The sequence below is a fragment of the Cebus imitator genome, unplaced genomic scaffold (assembly GCF_001604975.1).
Source record: "Cebus imitator isolate Cc_AM_T3 unplaced genomic scaffold, Cebus_imitator-1.0 Scaffold399, whole genome shotgun sequence".
Classification (NCBI taxonomy): domain Eukaryota; kingdom Metazoa; phylum Chordata; class Mammalia; order Primates; family Cebidae; genus Cebus; species Cebus imitator.
The window spans coordinates 499,788-513,826 of NW_016107714.1; the positions used below are offsets into that span (position 1 = coordinate 499,788).

General features: G+C 46.6%; 1 protein-coding gene across 9 annotated transcripts in view; it reads right to left on the bottom strand.

Moving 5' to 3' along the window:
• The window catches only part of SLC4A5 (solute carrier family 4 member 5), a 136,674-nt gene that overhangs the window by 12,586 nt on the left and 110,049 nt on the right, over nt 1–14,039 (bottom strand). For 8 of the 9 annotated variants that reach the window (XM_037731418.1, XM_037731416.1, XM_037731419.1 and 5 more), the window contains 5 exons: nt 11,154–11,354; nt 7,105–7,218; nt 5,374–5,535; nt 4,417–4,595; nt 3,201–3,273 (listed from right to left, as the gene is read on the bottom strand). In XM_037731418.1, the coding sequence (XP_037587346.1) occupies nt 3,201–3,273; nt 4,417–4,595; nt 5,374–5,535; nt 7,105–7,218; nt 11,154–11,354 (729 nt within the window). The remainder of the gene's footprint in view (nt 1–3,200; nt 3,274–4,416; nt 4,596–5,373; nt 5,536–7,104; nt 7,219–11,153; nt 11,355–14,039) is intronic. The other variant, XM_037731420.1, reaches the window with a different exon arrangement.

The following is a 14,039-nucleotide window of genomic DNA, read 5'->3' on the forward strand; positions in this document are numbered from 1 at the left end:
AAAAAAAAAAAAAGAAATCGTGCATCATACATAATCACATAAAAAGGAAGCAAAACAGAAGTGTGTAAACTAATCAGCACTCGTCACCAACTAACCACAAATAGTTTGGTGGGTACCCTTCCCTCCAAACTTGCACACAGGCAGCTTGTTTGCTTTTTCAAACATGGGATCATGGAATTCATCCCACTCTACAAGAGTGATTCCAAATCTTTCACAGCCTTTCAAAGCATTCTTCCGCTGTCTATTTCTGCCTGTCGCCTCTTCTTCACCTGCAGCTGTGATTCCCCACGGTGAGCAGAGGATGCTCCTCCTTGCAGTCATGTCAGAGCACTCTGGAGCACACAGAGCACTATGCCAACACTAAAAGGGCTTTAGAGGAATTTTTGGCCCCTAAAGAATGCTGTTCTTAGATTTGAGTTTTTGTTTTTGTTTTTTTTTTGAAACAGAATCTCGCTATGTTGGCCATTCTGGTCTTAAACTATTGGCCTCAAGTGATCCTCCCACCTCAGCCTCCCAAAGTGTTAGGATTACAGATGTGAGTCACCATGCCTGGCAGATTCGGATTTTTTTTTTTTTTTTAGACAGAATCTCACTTTGTCTTGCCCAGGCTGGAGTGCAGTGGTGGGATCTCAACTCATTGCAGCCTCCGCCTTCTGGGCTTAACCAATTCTTCTGTCTCAGCCTCCTGAGTAGCTGGGATACAGGCGTGTGCCACCACACATGGTTATTTTTGTATTTTTAGTAGAGATGGGGTTTCACCATGTTGGCCAGGCTGGTCTTGAACTCTTGACCTTAGGTGATCCACCTGCCTCAGCCTCCCAGAGTGCTGGGATTACAGCCTTGAACCACCATGCCAAGCCCGATTCAAGCTTTTTAATGCAAATAGTTGTATGTTAAACAGTGTCAAAATAGACATACACAATGGAACCCTCTCTACAAAAGTAAATAGTCCCTGGCCATTTAAAATATATCTTTAAATAAACAGAATGCTTTCCCTCCTGTGTGTAATTTGTTTCCCCCACAAGGGAAATATTCCTTAAAAAATACTAGCCTTGCCGGGTGCGGTGGCTCAAGCCTGTAATCCCAGCACTTTGGGAGGCCGAGGCGGGTGGATCACGAGGTCAAGAGATCGAGACCATCCTGGGCAATATGGTGAAACCCCGTCTCTACTAAAAATACAAAACATTAGCTGGGCATGGTGGCGCGTGCCTGTAATCCCAGCTACTCAGGAGGCTGAGACAGGAGAATTGCCTGAACCCAGGAGGCGGAGGTTGCGGTGAGCTGAGATCGCGCCATTGCACTCCAGCCTGGGTAACAAGAGCGAAACTCCGTCTCAAAAAAAAAAAAAAAAAAAAAAAAAAAAAAAATACTAGCCTCCTACCTACTGCTCAGGTATGCCCAGCACCAATTCTCAAGCCAGAAATATTTTCCATTGTAAACACATCAGCTAGCTTAATGATTCTTTAGCCTTTGTTTCTAAAAGGTCACCTCTGAACGAATTTTTTAAAATTTTGAGATGAGGTCTCACTCTGTTGCCCTAGCTGGAGTGCAGTGGCATGATCACGGCTCACTGAAGCCTTGACCTCCTGGGCTCAGGTGATCTTCATGTCCCAGCCTCCCTAGTGGCTGGGACCACAGGCATGCACCATCATGCCTGGCTAATTTTTGTAATTTTTGTAGAGATGGGGTGTCTCGCTATGTTGCCCAGACTGATCTTGAACTCCTGGCCTCAAGTGATCCTCCTTGGGCTCCCAAAGTCCTGGGATTACAGTCGTGAGCCACCATGCCTGGTTATGAGCTATTTTGAGATATTCAAAGAAGGAAAATAGTATTGGCAAAAGGTTGAGGCAATTATAGATAAACTTAATTCAAGAAAGGAAGGTCTTGTGTGGGCACTGATCAAGGGAAAGGGAGACTGATGGACGATTGGCTGCAGTGGAGAGCAGGGAAACCTGCTGGGAACACCTAGCTTTCTGGAGTCTCCCCAGAAAGAGACTCTTGTGGGGGATGCCTGCCTCCATTGTACCCCTATTTGATTTAGTCTCTTAGCTGTTGTGGTGGGACATGAGCAAGAGGAGCTTCAAGCTGGGTAGGGAAAAGTCACCCAAGTCCCAAGACTTCCTGAACTCAGGTGATCCTCCTGCCACAGCCTCCTGAGTAGATGGACTACAGGCATGTACCACCATGCTTGGCCTCCCACTGCAAGTTTTAAACTTCATGAGCCCCAAACCATAGCAATGTGGACACACACCCCATTCAGGAAGTTCCTGATCTAAGCAGGGCTAGAACTTGGCAGAACGTTTGGAGGGAAGAGTATCCTCCGGAAAGGTGAGAGTGGCCCTGGGAGGGGTAGGAGAGAGGATTGGTGATGATAAAAAATTGCAATATCGGCCGGGCATGGTGGCCCATGCCTGTAATCCCAGCACTTTGGGAGGCTGAAGTGGGCGGATCACCTAAGGTTGGGAGTTCAAGACCAGCCTGACCAACTCGGAGAAACCCTGTCTCTACTAAAAACACAAAATTAGCCGGGTGTGGTGGCACATGTCTGTAATCCCAGCTGTTCGAGAGGCTGAGAATCGCTTGAATCCAGGAGACAGAGGTTGTGGTCAGCCGACATCATGCCATTACACTCTAGCCTGGGCAATGAGAGTGAAGCTCTGTCTCAAAAAAACAAAACAAAACAAAACAACAACAACAACTGCAGTATCACAGAAAACAATGGTGACAGTGTGGAAACATGACTTTGGCCTAATAAGACTGTGCCTTTTTTCTTTCTTTCTTTCTTTTTGATCTGGAGTTTCACTCTTGTTGCCCAGGTTGGAGTGCAATGGCGCAATCTTGGCTCACCAAAACCTCCGCCTCCTGGGTTCAAGCGATTCTCCTGCCTTAGCCTCCTGAGTAGCTGGAATTTTAGGCATGCGTCACCACGTCCGCCTAATTTTTGTATTTTCAGTACAGGCGGGGTTTCACCATGTTAGTCAGGCTGGTCTTGAATTCCTGACCTCAGGTGATTCGCCTGCTTCAGCCTCCGAAACTGCTGGGATTACAGGTGTGAGATACTGCGCCCAGTGAAGACTGTGCCTTTCTTAGGGGGCCGATAGACCAGTGATCCCTAGCTACGTGGAGACCCTCTCCCTGCCTGAGGCATTCACTCTGCTTTCTTAGACGATGAGGCCCTGGGTGAGAGTGCAGGGCCTCACCTTCAGTATGGGAGCCAGGAAGACAGAGATTCCCGTCAGGATGAAGACGATGATGCCGGTCACTCTCTGTTCCCTGGCAGAGAAGAGCACATGGTCAGGTTGTACCAGGAAATGCCTGCCCCTCTGTGGGCACCTGAAGCTTGTGTCCAAGGCCATGGCCTCGAGGTCTCCTGCATGGAGCTCTGCCTGGTTCCCTGAAGCCCAGCTGAACCATATGTGGGAAGACAGGCGGCCCCTGACTATGGAGGGGGTTTCTTGCAGGGGCACTGAGGGCTGTTCAGTGTAGTGGCTCATAGCTGGGGTACCTGAGCAGAACTGATGTGGGCTGGATCCCGGCTCTGCCACTAGCTAGCTATGTGGCATTGGGCAGGGCTCTGCCCATCTTGAGCCTCAGTATATGCAGTAATAGTGGCACCTATTGTTGAGGATACATTCGAGATAAATGCTATTACTCTGCCCTTTGATTGTAAGATCTCGCTTTTGTGGGGCACAATGATTGAGGATCTGGAGAAAGGGGTCTGGCTACCAGCAGAACAGGTGTCAGGGGTGGGAGACAAGTGAGCCCTGCAGGTGGGCAGAGAAGCCTCATTCGGGCAGGATGGGCGGTCCAGGTATCCCGAGATAGTGGGAGAAGTACTTAGGGCAGTCACGTAGGAGAACACCAGGGTTTGGTGTGGTTTCATCTTGGAGGTCCTAAGGGGCTTAAGACGCACTTCTCTACCTAACATGGCACATGAGAGAAGGGGCGAGTGAAGGAACAGGGGTAACAGGCAGAGCCACAGACTGGGGAGCAAGGGTGGTCCTGGGATAGCCTTCTGAGGAGACCAAGCAAGACCTGAGCCCAAGGAGGGCCGTCGGTGCAGTAGGGACCTGCAGGGTCTTGAGGAAGAGAAAAAGGTCAGGACAGCACGAGGCCTTGTGTGGGACCTTGGATGGCTGATGCAGGTGAGTGTCTGGTGTGCATGTCTGTGTATGTTTATGGCTGGGGTATGCATACTGCTTGGAGTCTAGTAGGTAAAAAGCCCCACTTAGAGTTGGACTTCTATCTCTCTCCTTCCCTCCCTCCAGGGATAGCACTCCTGTCCCTGTGGTCCTTGGGCCGTCAGAGCATGGGCCCTTTTTGTCCAAATCCTTTGGTGAGACAGGCAAAGCCAGCTTCCCCTCCCTGAGTGAACACCTCCCTGTCGGGTATTCCCTAGGCTTTGACCCCTCCTACCTGACTCCCAGGAACTGGGGCTGCTCCCCAGGGGCGCTGGTCTCCGTCTCCATCTTGAGGCTGTCGATGTGGGCAATGGAGATGACCGTGGCAGCCACATACCAGGGGAGCCCCATAAAGGAGCATAAGGCCATGAGGATGCCCACCCAGAAGAGGTCCAGATGGTAGCCAGCTGCCTTCTGCAGGGGTGGAGGAGGGGAGGGAGAAGTTTCTGGGGAGCCGGTTCTTCCTGGAAGCAGCCATTCTGTGGAACATTGTTCAAGGGCTCCCCCTGCCTTCCAGAGATACTGACGAGGCCTGAGGTGCACCTTGCAAGGACTGCAGAGGTGGATGGGTCCCACCACCACCCCGTCTGAAAGGGTGAGCTGCCTAAGGGACATAGGTGATGGAAGAGAGGGATGCTCAAACTTGAAGAGGCCCTGGGTTTGGATCTCTGGGGAGAAGAGCCCAGAAAGTGGCCACAGGGTCTCTGCAGTTCCTGAGTGAGGCACTGCAGCTGGCACAGGCCACACCTAGAGTGGTCCAGACTGAGATGGGGAAGGGAGTGGCCCAAGTCTTCTCAGGCTCACAGGCTGGGTGGGGAGTTGCAGAGACCAGGAAGCCTAAGGAAGTTCCTCTGCCTCAGTGTTCTAGGCTGTGCCCCCATCAGGATCTGCTGATTTTCAGGTTCATGTTGGGAGATAAGAACTCAAGGCCACTTTGGGAAAGACAGGGAGCCTGTGCCCAGTGGCTCAGCCTAGTTTGCTCCTGGTCCTCAGAAAGTCACACCAGCCCTGGTGGCCTTACCCACATCTGGAGGTCACATTTCCCCATCAACACACCAAGTGGGAACTCCAGTCTTCTGTCCTCATATTTTCCTGGCCCAAAGCATTGAAAGAAGTATCATGTTCTTCCTTTGCTCCTTCTGACTTTCTGAGAAGAAAGTGGTTAACCCTCTGCTCCTAGTACCGGCCTTACCTTCAGCTTGTTCTCCTTCCGGTTGACAATGACGGCAGTGATCTGCTGGTCCATGAAGATCAGGATGGTCACCAGCAGGGCAGGCAGGATGCTCGCTGGGTATACCCACCACGGGTTCTTCCCAAAGGGGGCCACGAACCAGCCTCGGTCAGGCCGTGTGGGCTAAGTGGGAGCAAACAGAGAGGGGCCCTTTCCTCTCTCGCTTGTCCCAGGGCACTTGCCACCTGGCCTGCTGTCCCACCTCCTCGACTTTCCCTGATCTGGGGTACTTTTCAAGTGAAATCTTTTCCCTTAAACACATTAGGTACCTGCAACTTTAGACTAAATTCAGACATGGGAAGGAGCATGTATGCAGACAGTGTCTGTAAAACTAAGGAGGTAGTTTGCTGCAATAGCCCCGAGATTGGGCAGGAAACGTGGAGGTGTGGATCAGAGGCCAGCCAGGAGAAAGAATGCACTCACTACAAATAACAAACAGCAGAAATGAGGCCCAACAGAAAATAAAGAAATGGGTGGGCTCAGGGCCAACAGCTTCTGCCTCTCCGGAGTCACCTGTATGGGGGCATTCTAGAATTGCCTGCAGAATGCTGACCATCAGTTCAGTTCTGCATGTTAAGGATGAGGAACTATCTGTGCAGGAGCTTTATCTTTTTTTTATTTAAGAAAAAAAAAAAAGAGTTACTTTAATTTCCAGGCCAATGCGAGTTAAATGAGATGTGTTTAAGCTCCTTAGGAGAACCCTGAAACAATAATGTCTTGAAGGTCAAGACCTCAGAAGCTGAGTAGGGGGGCTCATGCCTGTAATCCCAGCACTTTGGCAGGAGGATCACTCGAGCCCAGGAGTTAAACACCAGCCTGGGCAACATAGGGAGACTCCATCTCTACAAAAAAAATACAAAAATTAGCCGGGTGTTGTGGTATGCACCTATATAGTCCCAGCTATTTGGGAGGCTGAGGCAGGAGGATCACTTGAGTCCAGGAGGTTGAGGCTGCAGTGAGCTGTGACTGCACTACTGCAATGTAGCCTGGGCAACAGAGTGAGACTTTGCCAAAAAAAAAAAACAGACCTTAAAGACAGGGAGAGGAAGTTCTAAAATCTGGACATCTGGACTTCATACTCTGGTGAGATGGTTGGTGCTCTTATGAGGGAGTGGTTCTGAGTTTAGCTACAAGCATATGTCACCGATTCTGGACAAGTGAGTAATTTCTAAGCAGTGGTTCTCAAACTTGAACATACTCTAGGTCACCTGAAGGGCTTGTTAAAATGCAGATTGCTGGTTCAACCCCCTAGCTTTTCTGATTCCACAGATGGGGCTGAGAAATTGCATTTCTAATGAGTTCCCCTTGACTGCGATGCTGTGATATTGGTCTGAAGATCACACTTTGAGAATCACTATTCTAAGGGTTCAGTTTCAACAGATTCCATTTGGGCCAGCTTGTAGAGTGCCAGAGGTCAGGGAACTGGAGACCTTCAAACAGGAATCAAGAGGCTTCCACTGGGTTGGAGGGTGAATTCCAGTGCCTTCATCACCTCATGGCTACAGATCAGGATTTCACGGTAAATATGTCACCCTTCCCCACCCTACCTCAAAGGATCAGCTCCTGGGAGCCAGTGTTCAGGAAAGGTGGTGCACAGACAGAGAACTAACATGGTCTCTTGGCTGAGAGAAGAGAGTTTGATCAGCACAGAGGGGAAAGAATCTGCAGCTGGTGGGCAGGCAAGGGGCAAACCTTGATGACACTGGGCACGTGCAGCTTGGGGGTTGCCAGGCCGAAACAGGCATCGATTCCACAGAACATCAGGATGGAGAAAACAATGGAAAAGTCAGCCACCAGGGCCCGGACCTGCAGACAGGAGATAAGCAAGTGAAAGCAAGTGAGTGAAGCACCCACCCAGCTCCAGGTAGCCCCAGGCCTCAGGCAGCAAAGAGGTGAACTGTTACAGTCTAGGCTCGAATCTGTACTCTGCTCGAGAGGTGTAATGACTCTTATCCAGCAGGTGTGATGAGGGCAAAGGCTGAACTCTGAAGCAAACCTTAGCTCCTACAAACCTGTGACAGGTTATTGTACCCCACCTGGGCTGGGAGGGAGGCTCCCCAATTCCACTGGGACCATTGGCTATTCTCAAACCTTTTGTCCACCAAGAGCCTCTTGTTCCTCTGTTTCTCAGGAGGCCCTTCTAGGCCAGGTTCTGAACCTGGAGGCTCTTCCTAGACCAAGTTCTAAACCTGACCTTCCTGCCCATTCTGAATCAATGTCCTTCAACCTCTCTCCAAACCAATTCTATGTCTAGAAGTCTCGTGGCAGAGGGTCTCCCCATGTCTACCCTGTGGCCATTTTTATATCTTTTCAGAGAAGTCAATTTGAAGGGCAGGGGCAGGTGACAGTACATTGACTTCATTCCCTGCATTCCCTTCTTCTCTTTAAATTTTTATTAACATAATATCTGTAATTGGTTAAAAACCCACAGAGTGGAAAAAGACTTAAAGGAAAAGCAAAGTCTCCCACCTCCCCTTTTCTCGATCCAGCTCCACCTTCCAGATCCACCCACTATGTCTGCTTAACTTTACTTGTTCTGGAGGTTCCCTCCATATCATTAACTAATATGCATATACTTTAATATTTTCATTTACTAATTTAAGGGATTTTCTATCGATAAGAATTTAGCTTTACTTACACTATGCCTCCTGTCCTTTCCTTATTTTTAATCTTTGATGGTTAATTTTACGCTCCTATGGGTTCCCTTTGTACTTTCACGTTATATAATGAAACCTCTCTTTCCGTTAGCTTTGGCTAATATCTCTCATTCTCCATCTTGCAAGGTGAGGACCACTGCTTTTATCCTCCTACCTCCTCTCTCCTCCCCTTCTCTCTTCCTTCCTGTGATACCTCCACTTTGACCTTTCCACTGTCAAAGCTGAGAACACTCATATCTTGTTCTGTAAACACATGCCTTGTGTGTTTTATCTAAGTCAATTCCAAAAGTTGAAAATTAATAATAGCTTTATATTATTATGATCATATAAATATTAGTCACAGAAGAACCAAGTAGTGTTCTAGGTTTATACTTCCTTTTCTATAATATTCCTAGCATACAGGTCAAAACCATATGAATGGTTATTAAGTTAAACCACATGAATTTGCCATTTTTTGTATGTCAAAACAACCAGATATGGGCAACTTCACATGGGCCAACCTAATCAGAGAGTGCCAGTTGCTCTGATGTATCTGTTTACACTTCTACCTACTGCTTTTCATCTCCAACATCTGGTGTCCTGAGATCTTTATCTTCCAATCTGATGAGTATGAAATGGTGTGGCCTCATTCCTCTCTGCAACCCAAAATGCCAGGAGGCAACTGAGCAACTTTTAAGTAATATGAGGGGAAAAAAAGTTGGTGATGCAAGAACTTCATGCCATATGAATTACTTTTTAACCTTCAGGCAACAGATATTTTCAGATACAGTGACTGCTTGAGAATTTTTACATAAGAGGAGATTTAGGGATATGCTCTGGGCTGGAAGTGGGGAGGAAGGAAGAGAACTTGTCTTGAGGATGCACTTGTGCTGTAAGCAAATTATTTTTTTTATATACTACAAAGCTCCCCAGGGTACCTTTTTTTCAGTCTTTAGGAAATTTGAGAATAATTCAACTATTTACAGCAGATATTTTATCATTATGATTAGAAGCAGTAGCAACTGCAATATTTAGTTAGATGGCTTTAGGGGAGTGTAATAGAGTTTACGATGGGAAGGTGTTGCTAAGATTCTTCCGAGTATGCCCACCAGGACGTAGTCACTGCTTACATATGCAAGTGCTGTTTTGATTAATAAATGTTTTATTCCAGCCACAAACAGATAGAAAATAAAATTTAAAACAGTAGTTAAGGCTGGGTGCCGTGGGTCACACCTGTAATCCCAGCACTTTGGGAGGCTGAGGTGGACAGATCACCTGAGGTAAAGAGTTCAAGACCAGACTAGCCAATATGGTGAAACCCTGGTCTCAACGAAAAATACAAAAATTAGCTGGGCGTGGTGGTAGGCACCTGTAGTCCCAGCTATTTGGGAGGCTGAGGCAGAAGAATCACTTGAACTTGGGAGATGGAGGTGGCAGTGAGCTGAGATCGCGCCACTGCACTCCAGCCTGGGTGACAGAGTGAGACTCTGTCTCAAAAAAATAATAATTAAAAAATAAAATAGAAGTTAGCTTTTATAATAGTATAAAAAAATCAAGTACCTAGGAATAAATCTAATAAAAAATGTTCCAGACTTCAAGATCAAAACATATAAAACATTATGGAGAGAAAGAAGACCAAAATAAATGAAGTATACCATACTCATAAATCAGAACACTCAAAATATGAAAGATGTAAATTCTTCCCAAATTGACATACAGAGTCAAGATAATCCCATCAAAATTCCAACAAGTTTTTATTTTGGTGAAATTTAAGATGATTCTAAAATTCATGTGGAAATGGAAAGGGCCAAGAAAATATTATATAAAAAGGACAAAGAGAGAGAGATTTTGGGAGACAAACATATAAAGACTTACAAGCTACAGAAATGAAGACTGTGATACTGATATATAAATAAACTGGTAAAACAGAATAAAGAACCCAGAAACAGACCCTGACATATAGGAATATTTTATATATAGCAAAGGAAGTATTGCAAAGCAATGGAGAAAGAATGGTCTTTTAAAAATACTGGAACAATTGACTATTTATATAAAATCACAAAGAAACAGTATCTCACAGTCTACATCAAAATCAGTTCTGATGGATTGTATATCTAACATGAAAGGAAAAACAATGAAGCTTTTAGAAGGTAACATACAAGAATATCTTCTGTCCAATATTTTCCTTGAGGAAAGTTTCATATATTCAATTACAATAAAACTAAGAATTTCTGTTAATCAAAAGATACTATTAAGGATGTAAAAAGAAAAAAACAGTTACAGAGTGGGAGAAGATTTCACAACACATATAGTCACAAAAACATTTCTACCCAAAATATGTAAAGAACTCTTGCAAATCAGAAAGGCAGACAAACCAACAGAAAATGTGCAAGAGGCAGGTACAGTGGCTCATGCCTGTAATCCCAGCACTTTGGGAGGCCAAGGCGGGCAGATCGCTTGAGGTCAGGAGTTTGAGACCAGCCTAGCCAACATAGTAAAACGCTGTCTCTACTAAAAATACAAAAATTAAGCTGGCGTGGTGGCAGGTGCCTGTCATCCCAGCTACTCAGGAGGCTGAGGCAGGAGAATCACTTGAACCTGGGAGACAGAGGTTGCAGTGAGCCGAGATCGCACCACTGCACTCCAGCCTTGGAGACAGAGTGAGATTCCATCTCAAAAAAAAAAAAAAAAAAAAAAAAAAAAAAAAAAAAAAAAAAAAAAAAAAAAAAAAAAAAAGAAAAAAAAGAAAATGTGCAAGAGATTTCAATAGGTACTTCCAAAAAGAAAGTCAGCTGGCCATATGGTCAGTAAGTACAGGAATAGCTGTGTTTTCACTTTCATTAATCATCAGGAAAGTGAAAAATTAAAAAAACAAAAAACCGAGATACTACTGTACAAAAAGACTAAAGATAAAAGCCTGATGATACCAAGTGTTGTCAAGGGGACTGGCCAACAAGGGAACACAGTTCTCTCTGACTTAACTTGAAAAACCCCAGTGAGCCAGTGCTCACATGGAGTCCATCCTGACAGTGGACCAGAACCCTCTCTGGGGAACGCAGCAGCGGTCTGACTGTAGGTCCCCTCCTAACAGCAGGATGTGCTTACCTTAGTAGGAAAATAGCGGCTGAATTTGAACTTCTTCAGGGTCAGCGTCATGGAGTATGTCCCAAAGAAAAGGATGAAGGACATGAGCGCCAGGTCTGGGATAAACTTGCAGGAGTTCCCAAGCAGGCGCCCGCCATAGCTCAGACACTCTTTCTTGCTCAATAGGGACCAGTCCAGCGCTGTGAGGTTAAGGGGGTTGTACTTGGAGACCAAGCACAGGAGAGAATGGGTCAGCATCTTCCTGGTGGGTCAGCTGTGTCCTTCCCCCTGCAGTTCCCAGGCAGTCGGCATACCTTCCCACCCTCTGAGGGACCCCAGCCCTCCTGTCCATGATGGTGACCTCAGCAACAGAGTGATGTTTCTGGGGACCAGCTGATTCAAGGAATGACAAGCTCCCTGAGAAGATTAGGAGCTCACATGTGTTTCTTCATTGTGTTCTAAGATGCACTGCTGTGCTATCAAGGAGGAAAAGTGCAGAGGGAGGATGCCTTCCCCCTCAGCAGGCCTGGCTCCCATCAACCAACCACAGGTCCTGTCGCACCTCCTTCCTGGAGTGTCTCATCTTTATTCTCTCCCCTCCATCCCCTCTGTCCCACCCTTTCACATATGAGGGCTCACATTCCTTTTTCATTCCCCTCTTGAATCATTTCAGCCCCTCCCCACCTTGGTGTCCCAGATGCCTAAAATCCAGGGCATACACAACAGTGAATTTTTATATATAAATTATATATACATATATATATTCCTAAGATTGGCCAGGTGTGGTGGCTCACACCAGCAATCTCAGCATTTTGGGAGGCTGAGCTGGGGAGATCACTTGAGGTCAGGAGTTTGAGACCAGCCTGGCCAACATGGTGAAACCCTGTGTCTACAAAAATACAAAAATTAGCTGGGTGCGATAGCATATGCCTGTAATTCCAGATACTTGGGAAGTTGAGGCAGGAGAATTGCTTGAACCTAGGTGGAGGAGGTTGCAGTGAGCCAAGATTGCAACACTGTACTCCAGCCTGGGTGACGGTAAGACTCTGTCTCAAAAAGAAAAAAAAAAAAAAGAACAGCCAGCCAACCTTCAGAGTCATGAGGATTATAATTACAACTGCTGCTGATTTTGCCCACTAAATTTGAGGACAGTTGTTACGCAGCAATAGATAGCTGATACAAGTAAGGAAGTCAGAAACTGTTCTTCATGGCACACAACTGTTCCATATAGGACTGTCTTGCATTCTGGGCCCTGTCTACTGAGTGTTAGCTCATCCCTCAATCACCAAAGCAACTTAAAGTGTTCCCTCCAGGGTAGCATTCCTCTGCTGCCCTCCCTGGTCTGGCCCCACATCCCTTTCCCAGCTTGTCTCTTGTGGTTCCCTGTCCGAGCCCCACCCTCACCCCGTCTTAGCTGGCCTAGCCCACCCACTAGCCTCTGCACAGGTTTTGTGTTTTCCTCTCTTGCCCTTCTGTCTACGCTATTCCTTCACTCTGGAATGTGCTTTTCTCTGCTGAGCCAACTTTTCCCCAACCTTGAAGACCAGATTACATTCTACTTCCTCTTTGAGGGTTTCCTTGGCTTCTCCAGCAGCCTTCTTTCCTGCCTTCAAGATTGAAGTACACATTTGGCCTATATTTAATGCATGGTGCATTCTGCTTATGCTGTCCTATAACTTTTCAGGTTCTTTTTCACAAATATATTAAAAACAAATTTGAGGACAGGGACCGTGTTGGTTTCTCAGATGTCTTTTTTAACCTTCAGTGCACACGGCATCTTGCATATAATAGGGATTCAGAAATAGGCACTGACTGATTCTGTTCTTTCTCTCTGAAAATAGATATTTGGCCAGCCTGGGCAACATAGTGAGACCCTGTCTTTACAAAAAATTTAAAAATTAGCTGGGCATGGTGGCTGATGCCTGTAGTCCTAGCTACTAAGGAGGCTGAGGCAAGAAGATCACTTGAGCTCAGGAATTTGAGGCTGCAGTGATAATATAATCATTCCACTACACTCCAGCCTGGGCAAAAACCCCTGATCTTTGAAAAATATTAAGTTAAATTGCCAACTGGGATGTGTGTAGGCAAAGCAGTCAACTGCCTAGGCAGGAATAACTTAAGAAGCAATCTTGGGGAGGGTAAAAGCTCACAAATGTCCCCCAAGTCCTACCAGGTGCTACCTTCATCTGGAATTGAACTTCCTATCATTAAGCCACTATGGCTAGGATGCTGGCTCCTGAAGACTACTGTCTTTATTGAAAAGGTAGACCATACCTTAGGCCCCAGAGACTAAGGTTGTGCAAAGGACACATTCGATTCATTGAGGAAGGAACACTAATAAATTCTCTGGGGCTGGAGAGTGGCACTGTTGGGAATTGGGGGTCCTAGGGAGAAAGAGAAGGAAGAAGGCAGAAAGATGAATGGGAGACTTGCTTAAAGCTTTGTGCAGCCCTATTTACCGTTCCTCACCTCTACCTCCCCTTCCTTTGTGTGTGTGTCATATTATCAGTATTATTTTTGAGACCAGGTCTCACTCTGTCACCCAGGCTGGAGTGCAGTGGCACGATCTTGGCTCACTGCAACCTCCGCCTCCTGGGGTGAAGCAATTCTTGTGCCTCAGCCTCTCAGGTAGCTGGGATTATAGGTGTGTGCCACTACACCCAGCTGGTATCATATTATTAATACACATGGGGCTGGGCACAGTGGTTCTCTTCTGTAATCCCAGCACTTGAGCCCAGGAGTTCGAGACCAACCAGAGCAACATGGTGAAACCCCATCTCGAAACCAGCCTGCCCAACATGGTGAAACCCTGTCTCTACCCTGGGAGGTGGAGGTTGCAGTGAGCCAAGATTGTGCCACTGCACTCCAGCCTGGGTGACAGAGCGAGACTCCCTCTCAAAAAAAAAA